Here is a 21,835-nt window from a genome sequence, read left to right as displayed (position 1 = left end):
CCCAGGCAGCTGATTGAACCTTTTTGCTACTAGTCTTGTCTTATGTCTCTCAATGGAGCTATCTGTCTTTTGTTTTGTACGAAAGACCCACTTACATCCAATAATATTTATACCTGCCTGTGATGGTACGAGAGACCATGTTCGATTCTAAAGGAGGGCATTAAATAATTGATCCATAACTTCACGCCATTCTGGTTACTTAATTGCCTGAGTGTAACAAGTGGGATCCGAAAGACGAACCTGAACTGTTAAAGCTAATGGTGGAACCTGATACCGACTCCAAGTGTTCATCACGTGAGCCTGGGCCGTAGACTTCACGGATTTGCCGCGAGGTTGGCCACGAGGCCGTGAAGCCGGCTAGACAGGTTGGTCATGCGGCTTGTGCTCGGGCTGGCTGGCTGGCTCGTTGGCGGTGTGCAGCTGTGTCGCCACTAGGTGCGATATTGATGGTGCCGTGGGACTGCTCAGGCGAGTCAGCGACGGTAGCACTCGGACAAAGAACCGATTCAGCCCATGGGTAAGTCTGTACCGTTTGAGAAGCTTGCAATTTATTTTTAGTAGCAAAGGGATATACTGCCTCATCAAACCTTACATGCCTGCACACATAAATCTTGTTAGTCTGTAAGTCCATGCACCTATACACCCGAAACGACTTAGGATAACCTAGGAAGACACATGGAGAGGACCAATATGACATTTTGTGGCGATTGTATGGTCTAAGATAAGGGTAATATAGACACCCAAAGACACGAAGAAAAGAGTAGGAAGGATGGGAGTTATGCAATTTCGAATGAGGACTGGAGTTATTCAACACACTGGATGACATTTTGTTGATTAAATAAACTGCAGTTTCAAAAGCAAAACCCCAAAATTTATATGGAACAGAGGCACGGGCTAGGATAGCTAAACTCGTCTCAACTATGTGTCTATGTTTTCGTTCGACACGACCGTTTTGTTCATGAGTGTATGCACATGACCGCCTATGATTAATGCCTAGTTGCACAAATAAAGAATGTAATTTCTTATATTCAGCTCTTAGATCACATTGAATGGACTTGATTGTACAATTGAATGAACGTTCAACTAAAGCACGAAATTGATCAAATATGACATAAAGATCAGATTTCTACTTCATAGGAAAATACCAGGTGTAACGAGAATAATCATCAACAAAGATGACAAAATAACAATAACCGTTAGAGGATAGCAAAGGAGATGGTCCCCAAATATTAGTGTATATCAAATCAAGAACATCCGAACTATTAGACTCAACACGTGCCAAAGGGAAACGTGCAGATTTTGTCAATCGATATGCTGAACATAAACTGGAATTGCAACGAATAGTACGACTAGAGCACTAACCGAACAAGACTGAAGAATTTGACTAAGAACACGTTGATGAGGATGACCCAAATGATCATGGTACGAGCGGAGAGAAACGCGGAAGGAGACGAACTTGGAAAAGGCAAAGTGTATAGGTCACCCGAACTACTGCCCCGTAGGAGGATTTCCTTGGTGGTGATATCTTTCACAAGAAAAAAGGAAGGATCAAACACAAAGAACACATTATTATCTGTAGCAAAACGTTGAACAGATAATAAAGAGGTAGACAGACCAGGAACATGCAATATATCAGACATCATAAAAGACCTAGAAGGCATATTAAAAGTAACATGACCAACATGACTAATAGACAGACCCGGTCATACCATCACCGACACGTAAAGTGTCATTACCAGTGTACTTCTCTGAGGTAAAATGACATCTATGTCTGGAGTTGCATGATTTGTGGCTCCAGAGTCCGGAACCCAAGTATAAGAATTTGATGAGGTTTTAGCACCCAAACCATTCCGAAACACCAAATAAGCATGAGAACCTGGAGCCCCTGAATAACGCCGAAAACAATTGGCTCTCGTGTGACCAAAACCATTACAAATTTGACACTGTTCATCATAGCGTCGAAAACAATTGGCTCCCGTGTGACCAAAACCATTACAAATTTGACACTGTTCGTCAAAGCGCCAAAAACAATTGGCTCCCGTGTGCCCGAAACCATCACAAATTTGACACTGAACTTTAAAACCACGTCGCTGACTGGACCGCTTCTCATACGGTGTATCATGGTTCGATGCCATTGACTGCTGCTACGATAATAATTATTATTATTAATGACGACAATAATAATTATTATGAACCCTATCTAACTGATACCAGATGAGAACTGTATAAAATTGCATTGAATGAACTGTATAACAACTGTACAGACTGGGGAAATATATACAAGAGGAGATTAGGATAGTGAGTCATAATGTAACTCAAATACATAGAGTACTAACACTAGTCCTAATAATATGTAAAAATAAAAATTATTTACTAGCTTGGCTATCCTTATCTCAGCACTTTTCTCTCACTTTCTAAAATTGGTCTCACTTTCACATCATCAAATTTATAAATTATCTACTATTTATTCTACATCCCTGCAATATTCTCTCACTTTCTAAATTGGTCTCACTTTCATATATTATACTATAAATATAATAATAAAATAATGATAAAATAAATAAATAATAAATAAAAAAAAGAAGCAAAAGTTACCTTATTGGCGCAGCTTTTACTGCCCATTGCTGAAAAAGCTGTCAAGCAGCAGGAATAGCAAGCTTGCCAGCCAAGTGGCAACAAAAAAAATGAAAAATAACTTTAGCAATTCCATGTCACTCTGCACATCATCTTGCAAGTGACTGACTTTCGGGGTTAAGGACAGCTTTATTACCTCTTACAAAAGTATTTGGTTAAAAAAAAATTACAAATCATTATTCTGGAAAGGAATAAAAAATAATGTTATGTTTTAAAACAATACCTTTTATGAAAAAAAAAAAAATTGTTAACAATTAAAACAACATCAATTCCATCCATCGCCTAGGCATAAAGTAGTTTATTCATAATAAGGATATATGTGTTCAAAATACTGAAAGTACAACATCAAAACAGAAGATCCAAAGAATTTAGATGGATATAGGAGACGTAACGTAACGTTTACTCCCTCTCATTACATATATAGATAGGAAAAATCAGTTTTGTGGTCGAGTCATCTTCCTAAGCTCATTTTGAAATTTTCCCATAATTATTGGAGGCAAAGCTAATGCCACCAATTTACCCTTTGGGTCTTCCATCCTTTTATGAGGTAACAAGAACCCAACTCCATAAACAACACCATAAACGCTACCATATATAGGCTTACCCCATCCAAAATCCACCTCGTCATATCCAAATCTTGAATTGTCTGTTATTAAGAAGTTCTTTATGATAGTCGCCCTTGGTCGGCCCCTAGTCACCAAAAGATTTGTAATCGATTTAACATAATCGTCGTTAACAGCATTTTTAGCCTCCCTAATCAACTTGGCTGCGTATGATATCGGATTTGAACACAACAATTTGGCTGTGGTTACTGCGGCTGCCGACACGACGCCATTACCGTAGTATCCAAGGGGCAGTTTGGGGTCCTGCAATCTTTCTCGTATATTCACAGCAATGGTCAATATCATCGTTGAATCAGGGTCTGGTCGGAGAGCAATGGTACGACATTTCCATAAGCACGCAGAAAGTGCCTCGAATGTGGTACTTGAGGGGCATTGGTCCTTGATAGCTTGCAGCTCTCTTGACCCAAAAGTGAAACAACGTTTGATCAAGAGGGAGTGAAATATATGTTTGCTAAAACACACACAAGGGTCACTCGCTAGCTTTTTTGCGTTGATGAATTTGGAGGTATGCAAGAATTTTTCGAAGTCCCACCACCTTTTAGCCTTGGATAAATCGAAATCCTTGAACTCGTTGTGTTCGCAGGTGATGGTTGGGGTTGGCCTTGCAGTTAAGAGGCCTCTCTCCCAAATGGGAAGTGTTGATGGAACAGAAGCACCCTTTGCAAGTTCACTCACTGCATTTACAAACTGAATGAACCCTTGGCCATCCATCATGGTATGGTTGAGCCGAATTCCCAATGCAAAGCCACCACAAGTAAAACGGGTTACCTACATCATAGTACATAATAGAGTGACTGCTAAAGTAAAGTATTAAATCATGAAGTAATTCAAGAGAAAATAAATAAATAGCTCTCAATTATCTTACTTGGATAAGTAGAAGAGGGCAATCAATGATCCCATTGCAGCCAGGCACAGTGTTGAGGAGTTGCTTCAAGTATGGACATGGTGGCTGCATGGATTTATCACTTAGCTGCTCAACCTTAACATTGGCTTTTGCTTCAACAAACAAAACCCCTTTCCCATTGCAATTCACTATCAGTTTCCCATTCTCCCCTTCAAAAATCCTACCCGCCAAGGGATAGTAGAAAACAAGTGCTTTAGCTAACCCTTCTTTGATAGCCATTGCTGGATCTTCCCCTCTCCTTTCAACACTGTTCCTGTAAAACATCAAAACTGGAACATGAACTCGAATGCTGCCTTGATCGTCGATATCGGAAAGCGGTTTTTGTTCATGAGGTGTGGAAGTTGATGGCACGATAAGCTGAGGCTTGCTTCTTCTTACACGGAACCGCAGTGGAGCAGATAAACATGCCATTGAAATTGCAATTACAATTACAATATTAAAGAATCTTAAAGGTATTCGATTGCAGGCTTGCTGCTCGAGTTCAATCTCTAATATGAATATATAGTTGCAATCGATGAATGAGCAACCACAATAGGAAAGCTCATTTAAAGCTCACTTAAAGCTCACATGGCCTTTGGGCTTTGCGCCATGTGAGCTCAGTAGCTCATATGGGAGCATGTTCTCACCTTTGTGTGACTTGATAAGCCACAAAGGTGACTTAAGACTCTTGAGACTTGAGTCTGAGTCTTAAGACTCTCACTCATGAATTAAAAAATAATAAATAAAATAAAAATTTGACGGTTAGAATCGGCGGTTCGAATTGGATCTGGAACCTTAATATAAGGTTTTGGTTCCGATTTCGCCATCCAAGGAATTGGAATTGAACCGAAACTAGAACCTTGGTCATCCCTACTTATGTTATGAATTATGTGTTTTGTGTTGTGAAATTTTGTGCGTATGAACACAAATTTTGTACCTAAATCAGATTTGTATATAACATGTGTATGTAGTGTCTTGTGTTGTGATTTTTTGTGCATTATTGTGTTATGAAATTATGTATCTTACGAATATGAATTCTGTACCTATTCGTTGATGTATATGTGTATGTGTTTTATATTGTGAGTTTTTTATATTTTGCATGTGTTATGAAATTTTGTACCGTAAGAATATGAATTTTATACCTTGAAACAAATTAGTAGTTTTGTCTTATGTTATGAATTTCTATGTCTTGTGTTGAGAAATACTATGCCTATGAACACAGATTTGAAAAATAAGTAAATATATAACATATGTATGTCTTGTATTGTTATTTATTATATCTTGTATTATGAAATTCTGTATCTTACTAGTATGAATTTTGTAGTACTATGTGGACCTTGAGCCATAATATAATTAATTACCAATTTCTTGAGCGAAAGGTTTGGCAAAAGTGCTGTGCAGCCTGTGCTATTCATTTTTGCTTATTGAGTTCTAGTATGGGGACTCCCCAATTTTATTTCATCAATTATATTTGCTGATGTGATAAGTATGGATAGGACATTTTCATCTTGTGAGTCTAAGAAAAGTTGTCTACATTCAATTCACTAATGAAAATTATGAAATTTCCGACCACCTAAAAGTGGTTTTAAATCAAGTCGAAAGCCTTGTTCCGACCACTTTTGGTATCTGGAAAAACTTTTGTTGCTATTTCTGACCATTTTTTGCTTTCGACTTGATTTAAGATTACTTTCAGGTGGTCGGAAATTCCATAATTTCCAGTAGTGCAAGATTTATGAAAAAAATAAAAATTTAAAAGTCCAAGTAGTATTTTTATTTATTATTATGCTTTAATTACATAACGTGCAAATATCTCACACGTACTCTACGCTTTAATCACTCTCACTGAATCCTTCCCTGGCAAGGTCTAAAAGCTGGCACAAATTAAAGAAGAAGAAATATGGCGTGATTGCTATCAAGAAAATGCTTACACCTATTGAGGTACTATAGTTGGTTCAATGGTATGACAATAAAAAAAAAAAAAGTTTTGTGATGTGAATGTCCTTAATTGTACTTTGATTTATATTGCTTATTGGACATATAGTTTTGTTAGGTAGATCTACAATGCGGCAGCTGTCTTCGTCTGCCCACTCTATCCCACTCCCTTATATATATGTATGTATGTATGTACGTAAGTACATACTTGTTTTTTACGCGTATTGCGCGAGTTGAATAATGTCCAATGTTTATTTTAAAATAATTATTTCAAAGTATATCAATGCAAGATTATATAGGAGATGTAATGTATCGGTATTTGAATGTTGAATTTGTTTATTTAAATCGTTAATTCAAAGTATATGAATGAAAGATAATATAAGAGAGTGATAAGTGTGTTTATGTCCATATTTCTACCTCATATATAAACCTATTTTGAGTGAAAGATACTTTGATTTTATGCAAAATGTGCCTTAATTCATTTGTTTATATCCTTAGGTACATAAATTGTTAATTTGAAGACAATCGTAGGTCTTTCGGGACATTCTGAATTAATCTCGAGTTACCCCATCCAAAATCCACCACATACAGGCTTACCCCATCCAAAATCCACCTCGTCATATCCAAATCTTGAATTGTCTGTTATTAAGAAGTTCCTTAGTATAGCCCCCATTGGTCTGCCCTTAGTCGCAATAAGATCTATAATCGATTTAATATAATCGTCGTTAACAGTATTTTTAGCCTCCCTAATCAACTTGGCTGCGTATGATATCGGATTTGAACACAACAATTCGGCTGTGCTTACCGCCGCTGTCGACACTACTGCATTACCATAGTATCCAAGGGGCAGTTTGGGGTCCTGCAATCTTTCTCGTATATTCACAGTAATGGTCAATAGCATCGTTGCATTAGGGTCTGGTCGGAGAGCAATGGTACGACATTTCCATAAGCACGCACAAAGTGCCTCGAATGTGGTACTTGAAGGGCATTGGTCCTTGATAGCTTGCAACTCTCTTGAGCCAAAAGTGAATGAACGTTTGACCAAGAGGGAGTGCCATATATTTTTGCTAAAAAACACACAAGGGTCACTCGCCAGCTTTTGTATGTTGATGAGTATGGTGGTACGCAACAATTTTTCGAAGTCCCACCACCTTGTAGTCTTGGATAACTCGAAATCCTTGAACTCGTTGTGTTCGCAGGTGATAGATGGGGTTGGCCTTGCGGTCAAGAGGCCTCTCTCCCAAATGGGAAGTGTTGAAGGAACAGAAGCACCCTGTGCCAATTCACTCACCGCATTTACAAATTGAATGAACCCTTGGGCATCCATCATAGTGTGGTTGAACCGAATTCCCAATGCAAAGCCACCACAACTAAAACGGGTTACCTACATGACAATGCATAATAGAGTCACTCTCCTGTAAGATCAATCCATGAGATCATCATAGTATGGTGAAGATGAAAATGTAATACTTATAATAGAAAGCGAGTGTAATAATTATGAATAAAAATGTAATACGTTTAGATCAAAATGTAAAAGTATTATATTTTTCGTATTAAATTTTATTTCCTAAGTTAGAAATACTTTATTTCTGATTTGTATTATATTTTTCACCCGTCCCACGGACAAGGATTCGTGAGACAGTCTCACACAAATTTTTTGCCTATTCGAACTTTTTTATTTTTTATTTTTAAAGATGGGTATTTTTTAACAATGCAAGTGGCTCTATTTTGAAAAATTAGTTTAAAACAATTTTGCTTTTGTAAATAGCCTTTCAAATTGCCTTAATTTGGGAAAAAACCTAGTTGAGATATTATGTTACTCTATATCTTTTAAATCATTTAATGACATGTCAATTCATTTGTAATAATGGAATCACACTAAATAATTTTTTTTCTTATAAAAGAAGAAAATGTGATAATACATCATTAGATCAATCATTCAATGATATAGTGAGAAAAATCATTATTTTGATCCCTTAATTGCTTCTCAACTATTAATGTAGTCCCCTAGTTTTCAATTTCAACTAATTTGATCCTTGAATTGTTTAAAATTTCATCAATTAAACTTCTGAGTGACCAAAATGGTGATTTCCCTATTTTTAAAATTTCATCAATTTGATCCTCGAAGAGTTTAATCAGTGATGTAAAAATCGGCTTAGGTTGCCGCCTGACAGAAGCGATTTCATCCCTTGGCGGCTTTTAGTTGGATGGCCGACTTACCAGCTGACAAGGCGCCCTAGGTGCCAAGTTGGGCGGCTAACTCCACCTAGTTGGTGCCCAACTAGGCTGAGTCGTCGACGCCCAATTGGGCCTAGTGGTATTTTTTGCATGTTCGGTTGCTCATCTTCTATATTCCTCAAGTCATGTACTCAAATAACCATGTATATGTAGTTGACTAGTTTATGGGATTATAACTGTTTAACAACTCATAGCCTTGAGTGGAAAAAGTGGAGGTGATATACTCGATCGCCTAGGAGGTGCCTAGGCGCTATGCACCTCTTGGTCGCCCGATTAGCGCCTAACGCCTTCTGCATTATTGGATTTAATTGACGAAATTTTAAACAAATCAAGTATCAGATTAGTTAAAATTGAAAACTAAGAACTACATTGACAATTGAAAAATAATTGAGTGATTTAAATGGTGATTTCCCTAATATAGCGGTTTACGAAAATAGCAAACCATGTTATTAAATGGGTGGAAGGTATATATATAATATCTACAAATCTAATAAGAGCCAATAATGTTAGGCCCTTAACTGGAACAAAAAAATGTCGGTAGTAGTTGTTTCTTAAAATGAATAGTTCATATTATTTTTGATTTTAGTATTTTTTAATGATTTTTCCTTATTTACCCTCTATTATATTATTTTCTTTCCTGAAATAACCCAAAATTTCGTTAATATAAACTTTAGTAACGAAATATTTCGTTAACTATTTATTATTCTTAACATACTCATTAATTTATATAAGAAAGGTCTTAGGTTCGAACCACATCCCAATTAGAGGTTGTATAATTGTTAAACATATATTATGAATACGTTAAAATCTATTAGAAAATATATAATATAAAATTTTACATAAACTGTGGTCAAATAATTAGCCCGACTAAATACATAACATTCAAAGTTGAGCATCAAATATTATAAATTAGGAACTTTAAAAATCATTTGATTTTCTTGAATTTTTTTTTTAAAAAAAAAATAAAACACATTTAGGTTAACTTTTTTTTTTTAACGTTTAATTAATCTTCGTTTGATTATCCAGAACAAAACTTAATATTTCAATTATGCTTTTGCATTATTGGAATGATTTAGGTCAGTATGGTATTAATATTTTTTTGTATTTTTTTATAATCGTACAATTGTACATTACTTTACAAATATTATACTATTATTTTCTTTATCGGACAAAATTGTCAGACCTGCGCGACCTAACTACAAAGTTGTTGATCATAAATACAATTACACATGGACTCTAAAACGGTAGGAGCATTTTCCAAATAATTGACAATGTTAACATCTTACTAGCTCCAATTGAACAAGTTTACACATCAGAATTTTATCAATGCTGAAAACTGCTAAAGAAATTTGTAAGTTAATTTTTACTATATCATTATAACAATATCTATTGTAACAATATATTTTGAATTATTTATTATCATCTTCTATTGACAACAATTGTAGCAATTGTTATTGACAAACTCTAAAAGCAATTTGTCTCAACAAGGAATGAAAATTTAAATAAATCATTGATTTCATTATTGTTGATGAAAAGTATGTACGACATTTTATTACTCTTATTAAATTAAATAAATTAGTAGCTACAACAAAAAAAATAATACATATGCATTTAATTAATTTAGAATTAGATGTTTATAATGCTTTATTTAAAAAAAATATTCATTATAAAAAAGTTAAAAGAAATATAATTTAATTAGTTATATTATCTTTATTTTCTACAATTCAAAGATTCTTTAACTTCAAATTTATTAATTTTTTATATTCAGTACATTGTCCATTGTCTTCTTTTTATATTATTTTGTAATTAAATATCAAAGTTATAATACAAAACATGTTATATATATTTATTTACCAAGTATTTTATACAAATATAATAAATATTAATATTTTGTTCAATACTTTCACATGATAACCTACGACAAACTTCTCACAACACATGAAACATGTAGGGGAAAAACTACCACTACTAAATATCAATAGGTGTTTGTAAGATAAAGAGTTCATATTACAATTAAAATCTCAGTCATATACACAGCAAGGCAAATCTAAAGCTTCCTAGCTACAGCGTAATCTCATTGTATGATGAATCTCTCTATGCTGCTATCAGTAACCTAATTGCACATGACACACTACCAATAAAAAAAAAAAGAAAAAAGAAAAAAAAGAAGAGAAGGCATGTACTGAAGATGAAAACAATGACAATGCTACCCAAAAGAGAATTAAGAAGAATTAGAGAAATTTAAACCAAAAGTAGTATTTATTTAGACTAGCGTTATTACAAAGTTGCAAACATTTATTTTAGTGACAATTATAATCAATCTCTTAGATATTATCTTGATTTTATATACTTTAAATTACCAATTTAAATAAACAAATTCAACATTTATTTACATTCCTATCAAAAAAAAAAAAAACATTTATTTACCTATGCATAAATATCTCCTATTAATATTGCATTGATATACTTTGAAATACTTATTTAAAAATAATCATTGGGCATTATCTCATTCGCGTAAAACGCGTAAAAAACCTAGTAGATAATGATACGTGTCGGTGATGTAGAGAGTTTGTTATATGTCAACTTTAGCCATGTCTACATTGTTTACTTAGAGTCTATTTAACTAAACTAAATATTACTCCGTATTAGAATATACCAAGGACCTTGTATAGTCCAATGATATCAAGTTGCTTCTCCTCCTCTATGTGAGAGGAATGGAGGCAATTATGTGGTAGATTGTATATGTAGGTATCCTCTTCTTTATAATAAAAGAAAAATATTATTAGAGTACATAATACTGGATGTTCCTACAATATCACTCATTTTTTGTCACTCTTGATGTGACAAGTTGCACTTAGTTGATATTTGAAATTAAAAAAAAAAATATAAAAAACAAAAAAAAAAAAAACAAAACAAATTAGACACACCAACAATAATATTACTATATTAGGCCATGGCAAAACCTGCTTAATTTGTGTAGGGGTCCCATATTATTAATATATGCTCTACCATATACAATCTATTAAAAATCTACCCAATGCCTCGTATGGTACTGTAGGGGTCCCATATTATTAATATATGGTTTACCATATACAATCTATTCAAAATCTATCCAATGCCTTGTATGGTACTGTAGGGGTCCCAGATTATTAATATATGGTCTACCATATACAATCTATTCAAAATCTACCCAATGCCTTGTATGGTACTTTAAAGGAAAATATACGGGTTACCATTATTAATTAATTAAGGAGTTAATGAACGATTTAGTCTCTCAATTATTAACGAATTGTCAATGTAGTCCCTCAATTGCTTATTCATCGATTTGGTCCCTGAAAATAATTATTTTTAGTCGATTTAGTCCTGCAGGCCGTCTTCCGTCGACGGCCGGAGGGACTAAATCGATTAAAAATAATTGTTTTCGGAGACCAAATCGATGAATAAGCAATTGAGGGACTACATTGACAGGTCACTAATAATTGAGGGACCAAATCGTTGATTAACTCTTAATTAAGATGAAAAGTCAAGTGTAAATTGAAAAATAAAAAATTAATAGGGGTGGGGGGTGGGGGTGGGGTGGGGGCTTTGCTTTTCAAGACTAGACAAATTTAGGTAGTATTTTGAGATAGAAGGAAAAAGGGTAAGCTAGGTAAAATACTAAAATGGAATGAGAAGAAATTGTAAGAATTTTTAACGAATTCGAAAATAAAAATTTCATTAAAATAATTAATCTAAGGTTGAAATAATGCTGGGGAGTTTAGAAATTTGCATTAGAGATGAATTTCAAGTATTTATATTTGAGAGAAAAAAGTTTACAATTTTAAGTGTTAGTGATAGATCAAAGAGAGTATCACTGAGTCTTTTATACTCATGTAAATATTACTCCGTATTAGAATAGTGATAGATGCACATACAAAAATCACTCACTTTTTGTCAATTTTTGATGTGACAATTTGTAGTAAGTTGATATATATTTGATTTTTTTTATAAAGAAGAAAGTTTGTAGGAATATTTCAAGAATTCGAAAATAAAAGTTTCAACAAAACGGTTAAAATAACACCGTAAAGTTCCTTTCCAAAAAAAAAAAAAAAAAAAACACCGTAAAGTTTAGAAATTTGCGTTTGAATATTAGGTAGAGAACTTTCCTTTTCAGTCTTCAACCCTCATTCAAATCCTAATTAAATTAAAGCAAATGCATGTCTCAACAAAATGGAGCTAGTCTCGAGAAGGTGACTGCATTCAATTCTTCTCCTAACAAATTAAATATTGTGTTTGAGAAGATAAAAAGAAGAATCTTTTAGGTTTTTTTTTTTTTTTTTTTTTTTTTTTTTGGTATGATGTTCTTGTTGGTGAAGGCAATTTAATTTTTTTTTTCTTGGAATTAAATTATAAACAAAGGAATAATAAAATATGATCAAATTATTTGAATAGAATTAAAAATGAAAATATAACTCAAGTAAAGTATTAAATCATGAATTAATTCAAGAAAAATAAATTAATACCCTATCTCTTACATTTTACCTGTCATATTTACTATTCATAGTGAAACCAATTATTTCTTCTTTGCTTATTTTCTTTAGTATTTTTTATTAGGACTCTACTAGTAGTATTAGACTAGATCTCTATTATATTAGTGGTATTAGACTAGATCTCTATTTCGTGTCTTTATATACTTTGTATCCGCTGCTCTTGATTGATACACAGAAAATATATTCTCATCTGGTATCAGCTAGGTTTTCTCTCATGGAAAACGTCGGTATTAATGATGGCTCTGTTCTTGGTTCTTCGGAACGGACCATTACCGAGATTCCTACAATGCCTGCGAGTGGTAGCCTGTCATCGGCTCATCACTTCGTTTCTTTAAAGTTGACCTCCCGAAATTATCTATTCTGGCGAACTCAGATGCTTCCGTTTCTTGAAGGCCAAGGGCTTCTAGGGTTTGTTGATGGTACAACACCCGTTCGGTCTCATACGATGAATACGCCGAGCTCGGGACGCATGACCATGTTGCTTTATCTACTGACGTCACTATTGAGCCTACATGTTTTACTCAAGCGGTCAAATTTCCCGAATGGCGGGATGCAATGGGTTTGGAATTTAATGCCTTAGTGCAAAACAATACATGGCGGCTTGTTCCTTTTAATCAGGTATGAATGTGGTTGGCTGTAAGTGGGTGTTTAGAACCAAGAGGAAAACTGATGGTTCGATTGAGCGTCACAAGGCTCGTTTGGTTGCCAAGAGATTCAATCAGGTTGCTGGTGAGGATTTCTTTGAGACCTTTAGTCCCGTGGTTAAACCGACTAGGGTACGTCTTCTTTTATCCTTAGCTATTTCTCGTGGATGGACTATTCGACAGTTAGACATACACAATGCTTTCCTAAATGGCAATCTCGCTGAGACGGTTTATATGCGCCAACCCCCCTGGCTATGAAGACAAAACGATGCCCGGGCACGTTTGTCTCCTTCAACGTTCTTTATATGGGCTTAAGCAAGCTCCCCGTGCTTGGTTCACTCGTTTACATGATTTTCTGGTTTTTGTTGGTTTCTCACCTTCCAAGACAGATGTCTCTTTATTTATATATTCACATGGCAATATTCGTCTATATTTTCTGGTTTTTGTGGATGATATTTTGGTTATGGGATCTGATCCGGCTCATGTGACTGCTCTTATTGACAAGTTGGCTCTTGAGTTTAAAGTTCGTGATATGTGTGTGCCCTCGTTTTTTCTGGGTATTGAGACCGTTCCGTTGTCTGATGGCATGCTTCTGTCTCAACAACAGTACATGAAGGATATTCTAAAACGAGCAGGTATGGTTGATTCCAAGCCCGAGGCTACTCCGGTTTCAACCATGAAGGCCGAGATTGATGCCGTGGTACCATACGCTGATCCCACTCAGTATCGCAGCTTTGCAGATGCTCTGCAATATCTTACGGTAACTCGGCCTGATCTTTCCTATGCAGTCAATCGTTTGTGTCAGCACATGCACTCTCCCTCTACTGCGGATTGGGCGGCTCTCAAGAGAGTGTTACGGTATGTAAATGGGACACTACATCTTGGTCTTAAGATTGCGTCTTCTCCTTCTCTGGATATTCATGCATATTCTGATTCGGATTGGGCTGGTAATCCTGATGATCACAAATTTACTAGTGGTTTTGCTGTGTTTGTGGGGACCAATCTTGTCTCATGGGTTTGTCGAAAACAGCGTACCGTGGCTCGTTCATCAACTGAGGCTGAATACAAAGGACTGGCTGATGTCTCTGCAGAGGTTACTTGGTTTGTCTCTCTAATGAAGGAAATCGGGTTTGCGCCACCTTCTGTGCCCAAACTCAGGTGTGACAATCTGGGAGCTACTTATCTGTGTGCTAATCCGGTGTTTCATGCTCGCACCAAACACATTGAGAACGACTACCACTTTGTTCGTGATAAAGTCGCGAAGAAGGAATTACAAGTCAATTTTATTTCTACCAAAGATCAGATAGCGGATTTTTTTACTAAATCTCTTTCGTCTGTGCGTTTTAATTTACTCCGTTGCAAGCTCAATGTTTTGGCTGACCAACCTTGTGCTTGAGGGGGAGTATTAGGACTCGTAGTATTAGACTAGATCTCTATAATATTAGTAGTATTAGACTAGATCTCTATTTCGTGTCTTTATATACTTTGTATCCGTTGCTCTTGATTAATACACAGAAAATATATTCTCATCTTTTTTACTTTTTAATTTGTGTTTAATAATACTTTTAATGTAATTTCTAAATATATAAATCTTGTATATTAAAACTCAACTTAATATTATAAAAAATTGAATTAAAAATAACTTGAAATTAAACCAGAAACATAATAGGACAAAGCTGGTGTAGCTCTATTATCTTACTTGAATAAGTAGAAGAGGGCAATCAATGATCCCTTCGGAGCCAGGCACAGTGTTGAGGAGTTGCTTCAAGTATGGACATGGTGGCTGCATGGATTTATCACTTAGCTGCTCAACCTTAACATTCGCTTTTGCTTCAACAAACAAAACCCCTTTCCCATTGCAATTCACTATCAGTTTTCCATTCTCCCCTTCAAAAATCCTACCCGCCAAGGGATAGTAGAAAACAAGTGCTTTAGCTAACCCTTCTTTGATAGCCATTGCTGGATCTTCTTCCCCTCTCCTTTTAACATTGTTCATGTAAAACATCAAAACTGGAACATGAAGTCGAACGGTGCCTTGATCATCGAGATCGGAAAGCGGTTTTTGTTCATGAGGTGTCGAGGTTGATGGCACGATAAGCTGAGGCTTGCTTCTTTTTACATGGAACCGCAGTGGAGCAGATAAACATGCCATTGAAATTCTTCCAAAAGGCTGAACTCTAACCCTAAGGCCCAACATGCCATTGAAATTGATGGCACGATAAGCTGAGGCTTGCTTCTTCTTACACGGAACCGCAGTGGAGCAGATAAACATGCCATTGAAATTGCAATTACAATTACAATATTAAAGAATCCTAAAGGTATTCGATTGCAGGCTTGCTGCTCGAGTTCAATCTCTAATATGAATATATAGTTGCAATCCATGAATGAGCAACCACAATAGGAAAGCTCATTTAAAGCTCACTTAAATGTAATAATTAATGACAATAACATATATGTAGGGTCTGAAAGTTAATTGTCAGAACAACAGTCGATATGTTTTGTACTAATAGTTACAGTTTATATGGTTATTTAATTTATTTACCGTTAACATACTATGTATTAACATGTGGTGGGTCGTCCACTGAGGGTCGTTCCACTACCGCATATCTGGTGTACCTAGGCGATAATTTAATTTCTTGGAAGTCTACGCGGCAGAAATCTGTCTCGCGATCGTCCACGGAAGTGAAGTATCGGGCCCTGGCAAATGCAGCAGCTGAGGTCCTCTGGGTCAAAAATTTGTTGCAAGAGTTAAAATTGGGACTGGTTGAGCCTCTGGTACTGTTTTGTGACAACTTGAGCGCCATGTACATTTGCAAGAATCCCGTGTTTCATTCCCGCATGAAGCATCTCGCCTTGGATTACTACTTTGTCCGGGATTTGGTTGCAAATGGTACGCTAGTTGTGCGGCACGTTTCGTCCTCAGCTCAACTAGCCGATCTTCTCACTAAGCCACTAGGTCGTCGCCTCTTTCTTCAGCTTCGGTCCAAGATTGGAGTCTCCGACGGATCCTCCATCTTGCAGGGGCGTGTTAAGCCAATATGTGGCTAGAATCTCTTTAGTTGTTACTTGTTCTATTTGTGCTCCTATAGACTAGTTATTTGGTTATAACTTCCTACTATCTACACGTACTTCTCCATGTACTATATATAGGTTATGTTTTACATCAATAAACACTCAGCTAATTCCTTCACATATAGCACATAAACCATAAACTAAAGTACGATCGACTTAACCTTTTTTTCTCTAACATGCATGTTGCCATTATGGGGTGGTTATTGTTGTTGTTTTTAATGTTTATTTATTATTATAATTATTATAATTATTTTTATTTTTAAAAATAAAAGTTAGGGTGGCTGATTTGTTCCTCTTGATTCATCCATGACACTTTTAGATGACGTTATTATGTATGTAGTGTCTTGTGTTGTGATTTTTTGTGCTTTGTGTTATGAAATTTTGTACTTTACGAGTATGAATTATGTACCTCTTCATCATTGATGCATGTGTATGTGTGTGTGTGTTTTTTTTTTTTTTGAGAAAAATGTGCATGTGTTTTATGTTGTGAATTTTTTGTATCTTGTGTTATGAAATTTTGCACTGTAAGAGTATGAATTTATACCTAAAACAAATTAATAGTTTTGTCTTATGTTATGAATTTCTATGTCTTGTGTTGAGAAATTCTGTGCCTATGAACACAGATTTGAAAAATAATTAAGTAAATATATAACATGTGTATGAGTTCTTGTGTTGTTATTTATTATATCTTGTGTTATAAAATTCTGTATTTTACGAGTATGAATTTTGTAGAACTATGTAAACCCTGAGCCATGATATAATTAATTGCCTATTTCATGAGGGAAAGGTTTGGCATAAGTGCTGTGCTATTCATTTTTGCATAGCTAACTTCTACCTTGTATATTTATTATTGAGTCCTATTATAGGGACTCTCAAATTCTATTCCATCAATTATATTTGCTGATGTGATAAGTATGAATAGAACATTTTCATCTTGTGAGTCTAGGAAAAGTTGTCTATATCTGAGATTATATAGGAGATGTAATGCATCGGTATCTGAAATTCTATATATATATATACTAGTTTTTCACGCACATTGCGCGAATCGAATAGTACCCAATGTTTATTTTTAAATAAGTATTTCAAAATATATCAATACAAGATTATATAGGAGATGTAATGCATCGGTATTTGAATGTTGAATTTGTTTATTTAAATCGGTATTCAAAGTATAAGAACGAAAGATAATATATGAGAGACTGATTTTAATTGTCATTAAAATAAATGTTTGCAACTATGTAAAAACGCTAGTCTAAATACTTAGTTTAAAAATGATAGTTTAAATGAGTATTATTTTTGGTTTGAATTTCTCTATGTCTTCGTAATTCTCTTTTTGGTAGCATTGTCATTGTCTTCATCTTCAGTACTTGTCTTCTTTTTTTTTTTTATTGGTAGTGTCATGTGCAATTGGGTTATTGGTGGTAGCATAGAAAACATCGTCATGCAATGAGATTATGTAGGAAGCTTTAGATTTGTATTGTTGTGTATAGGACTGAGATCTTAGTTAGTTGTACTATGAACTCTTGATCTTGCAAATGACGCCTGTTGGTATTTGGCCGTGATAGTTTTTTTCCTACATGTTTCATGTGGTGTGAGATCCATGTGAAAGTATTGAACAAAATATTAATATTTATTATATTTGTAGAAGGTTCATGAGTAGTACATTTTGTTCTAGTCGCATAACTTGTTTACTTGATAGTAATAACAATGATTCTACAAGTAGTCCAAATACTGATGTCGCAATGTGTCCAGTTTCATCAACAATTTCAACATTCATTTTGCACCTTTTCACTTTGAAGTTCATATTTTTGGAATTAGTATGAATGTGTGTAGTACTTGATTTTGTGTGTGTATGTGTTTTTTGTAAAATGTTTTTGTTGAATTAATACTAACCTTGGACTACCAACTGTTCCCTTTTCACCACAGTGCATGGAGTTAAATAGTTTGTCAGATCACTTTGTGTATAAACTTTTTCTAAATAGTGGCTACATCTTATATACCAAGTGTTTTTGTTGTCAAGACTCAAGATTGATACCAATTTTGTCTTTAATCCAAACAGTTTGATTCTAGAAAATTAAATGAATTGTGAATTTATATTAATTCTAATATATTTAAGAATACACAATAAATATTTTAATGAATGTTGTCAATATAATTACTCTATATCTTGTAAATCATTTAATGGCATGTCAATTCAATTGTAATAATGTAATCATACTTTAAATATTTTTTTTTCTTTTAAAAGAAGAAACTGTGATAATTCATCATGAGATCAATCATTCAATTATATAGAGAAAAAAATTATTATTTGGTCCCTCAATTTTTTCTCGACTGTCAATGTAGTCTATAATTTTCAATTTCAACTAATATGATCCTTGAATTGTTTAAAAATTTGTCAATTAAACCCCTTCGAGAGACCAAAATGGTGATTTCTCTATTTCTAAAATTTCGTCAAGGTGCGTGAAGGTTGTGGTTAAGATGCGTGACTTTTGTGCTTAAGATGCGTGAGTTTGTGTTCTGAATGTATTTTGTTTGTGTGTTTAATGTGCGTGTGTTGTGTACTTAAAGTGCGCCAGTGTAATGCTTAATGTGCGTCCACTCGCACAACCGCACGGGAAGCACCACCCGCACCTGATCCCTTCTATATATATATATATATATATATATATATATACGGAAGGGTTCCCGTGCGATTGTTCAGTACATTATTTTATAGTATACAAAATATAGTCTACATAACTTGTGTGGACCATGGTCCACACTAGGCCTGAGCATCGGTCGGATTCGGACGGATCGAATGGCCAATCCGTCCATCCGATCGGATTTCGGATTGGGGAAAACTACCCCAATCCGTTCGAATTAAGAGAGAAATCCTTTCGGATTTCCCCTGTTCGGATACGGTCGGGTTGGGGTCGGATTTCGGTTTGTAGTCGGATTATAAAACATACCAAAAAAAAAACTGTAAAAATGTTCAAACTTAATAAGTAATATTGTAATAACCCTAAACTAAATTACCAAAGCTATGTAGGCATTTACATACATAATTACATAATTACATATTGCAGTTCAAAAAGCAAAAAATGAAGTTCACAAAATGAGAAAATCAACAACACTAAACTACTAAGTACTAAATACTAATTACTAAAGTTCTCAGCAGTCAGCAATCAGCATTCAGCATTAGTCACCATTCACCAATCAGCCTTTAGCAATCAGCATTCATCCATTCCTCATCTTCCTGCTCAATTATAAAACCATTAAAGGATTTAAACTTTAAAGCCAATAAAAACAAAGAGAAGTAGAGAACTAATAATAATTAATAAGATAGGCTCAGATTGCTTTTTTTCATATCATTTTAGAGTTGGGGGGAATTGCTTCATGAGTTTTGTCTCAGAGCAACATACCAAACACCCAAAGTCCTTTTAATTCAGACAAATGGTGGAAGCATCATCATAGCCATAACTAAACAGAAAGGAGAATATGAGAGGAAGGGAAGTGATATACCAGAATTCCAGAATACCAGAGATGTAACTGAGTAAGGGGCTAAGGGCAGCAACATTAATAAAAAAGTTACCAAGCCACTTAGCAATTAGCAGTTCTGGAATCTTACCTGAGTTGCCTCAAAGAGTCCACACATTTACCAATCAAACTAAACAGAAAGTCAGAAAGCAATGTTATATAAAAGTATTACAGCAATTGTTGGGAGTGTTCCAACAGCACTTGGTAAAGAACCAGCAGCTCCAGTGGACAATTCTGCACAAAAAGGATAAACAAAAAATAGTTTAGAAAAGGTAACAATTAACAATTTCTAAAGTTGAAACCTAGAAAGTTAGAAAATAAAAACAGTACCCTTCTCTAATCTTTCAACATCATCCAAGTTTTCCTCAACAGAGATTGGATGATTGGGTGCCCTCAACCAATCTTGTGCACATACTAGGGCTTCAACAATTTTAGGAGTTAAGGAACTCCTAAAGGGATCTAATACCCTACCACTAGTACTGAATGCACTCTCAGAGGCAACAGTTGAAATGGGAACAGCCAGCACATCCCTTGTCATTCTAGAGAGTATAGGAAATCTATCACTGTTAACCTTCCACCATCTTAGGACATCAAACTCCACATTTTCTTCATCTTCCACTAATTTTTCACTTAGATAAATCTGGAGTTCAGTTTCTTTACTGCTTCCACCAGTCTCCATTCTCTGTTTTTTAAGCTGGCTTTTCATTCTAGCATGAGGTTTTCCAACTGAAGTTTGAGAATGGACAGGTTCAGATTGGGTAGATTGCACAGTAGGGGATGCAGACTGCACATGGTAGGTGGCTGTATAATCATTAAACAGCAGAACCATAGAAGATTGAACCTTTTCAAAGCATGATTTTCCTTTTTCATCACCATACAACTGGGCAAATTGGGCAGGCATGTACTCAATCTTATCCCTAGGATCCAAAATATTGGCATAGAATATCAAGAAGTTCATTTTTTCAGGATCTCCCCAATATTTTTCAAATTTTTGTTTCATATGGGACCCCATTTCCTATAAAACAGACATAACACAGAAAAAATTAACACAAAGTCAAACACAATTCACATATGCATACAAACACATTCAGAAAATGTTAACAGTTTACCTTTTCAGAGGTTGAAACAGAGTTAACCATGTCATCCAGCATGCAACCTAAGTCAGAAATCTCAGAAAAGAAAGTATTTGAAGTGACATAGAGAGAACCAGATATTCTCACAGTCATCTCATAGAAGCCTTTCAGGAAATGGACTAAGCTTTGCACAGAAAGCCAATCTATAAAATTTGGAATAGAATCAGATAAGTCAGCATTCAATGAGGCATCATTCTCATAAGCTTCAAAGACCCTCTGGTATTGAAGGGCAGTGTTAAGCATCATGTATGTGTTGTTCCATCTTGTTGGAACATCAAGTTGTAATGCACATTTGGCTTCCACCCCATTAAGCACATCAATCTCTCTAAACTTCTTAAGTCTGGCAGGAGAACTCCTCACCCATCTCACAACATCTCTAACTTTCTTAACAGAAGGACCTGCATATCTCAACCCATCCTGGACCACTAAGTTCAACACATGGGCTATGCACCTCATATGCATATATTGAACCCTAACAGAAGACCCACCCCAAGACAGAAGTTTGTTCTTGAAAAACCCCAAAGCTGTGTCATTTGAAGAGGCATTATCAACAGTAACAGTGAAGACATTTTTAATCCCCCAATCAAGAAGACAACTCTCAAGGGCTTTGGCTATGTACTCTCCCTTATGA

At 35.0% G+C, this 21,835-nt stretch overlaps 1 protein-coding gene across 1 annotated transcript; it reads right to left on the bottom strand.

The window, feature by feature from the left end:
- Nucleotides 1–2,917: 2,917 nt before the first annotated feature.
- LOC109177256 (methanol O-anthraniloyltransferase-like) lies at nucleotides 2,918–15,755 on the bottom strand. The gene is made up of 2 exons (XM_019326570.1): nucleotides 15,183–15,755; nucleotides 2,918–4,025 (listed from the first exon to the last, which is right to left on the bottom strand). Exons 1-2 carry the CDS (start codon nucleotides 15,753–15,755, stop codon nucleotides 3,069–3,071), a joined length of 1,530 nt encoding a protein of 509 aa, XP_019182115.1. The 3' UTR covers nucleotides 2,918–3,068.
- Nucleotides 15,756–21,835: the final 6,080 nt, after the last annotated feature.

Source organism: Ipomoea nil, unplaced genomic scaffold (genome assembly GCF_001879475.1).
Source record: "Ipomoea nil cultivar Tokyo-kokei standard unplaced genomic scaffold, Asagao_1.1 scaffold0804, whole genome shotgun sequence".
Classification (NCBI taxonomy): domain Eukaryota; kingdom Viridiplantae; phylum Streptophyta; class Magnoliopsida; order Solanales; family Convolvulaceae; genus Ipomoea; species Ipomoea nil.
The sequence above is the reverse complement of the archived record's forward strand: the minus strand, read 5'-3'. Positions and strand labels throughout refer to the sequence as shown.

Coding starts and splice junctions, on each gene's coding strand:
- LOC109177256 (XM_019326570.1), bottom strand. CDS start 15,755: ATGTTTATCTGCTCCACTGCGGTTCCGTGTAAGAAGAAGCAAGCCTCA. Junction 4,026..15,182: donor GCCCTCTTCTACTTATTCAA/GTAAGATAATAG, acceptor ACTATGATGTAG/GTAACCCGTTTTACTTGTGG.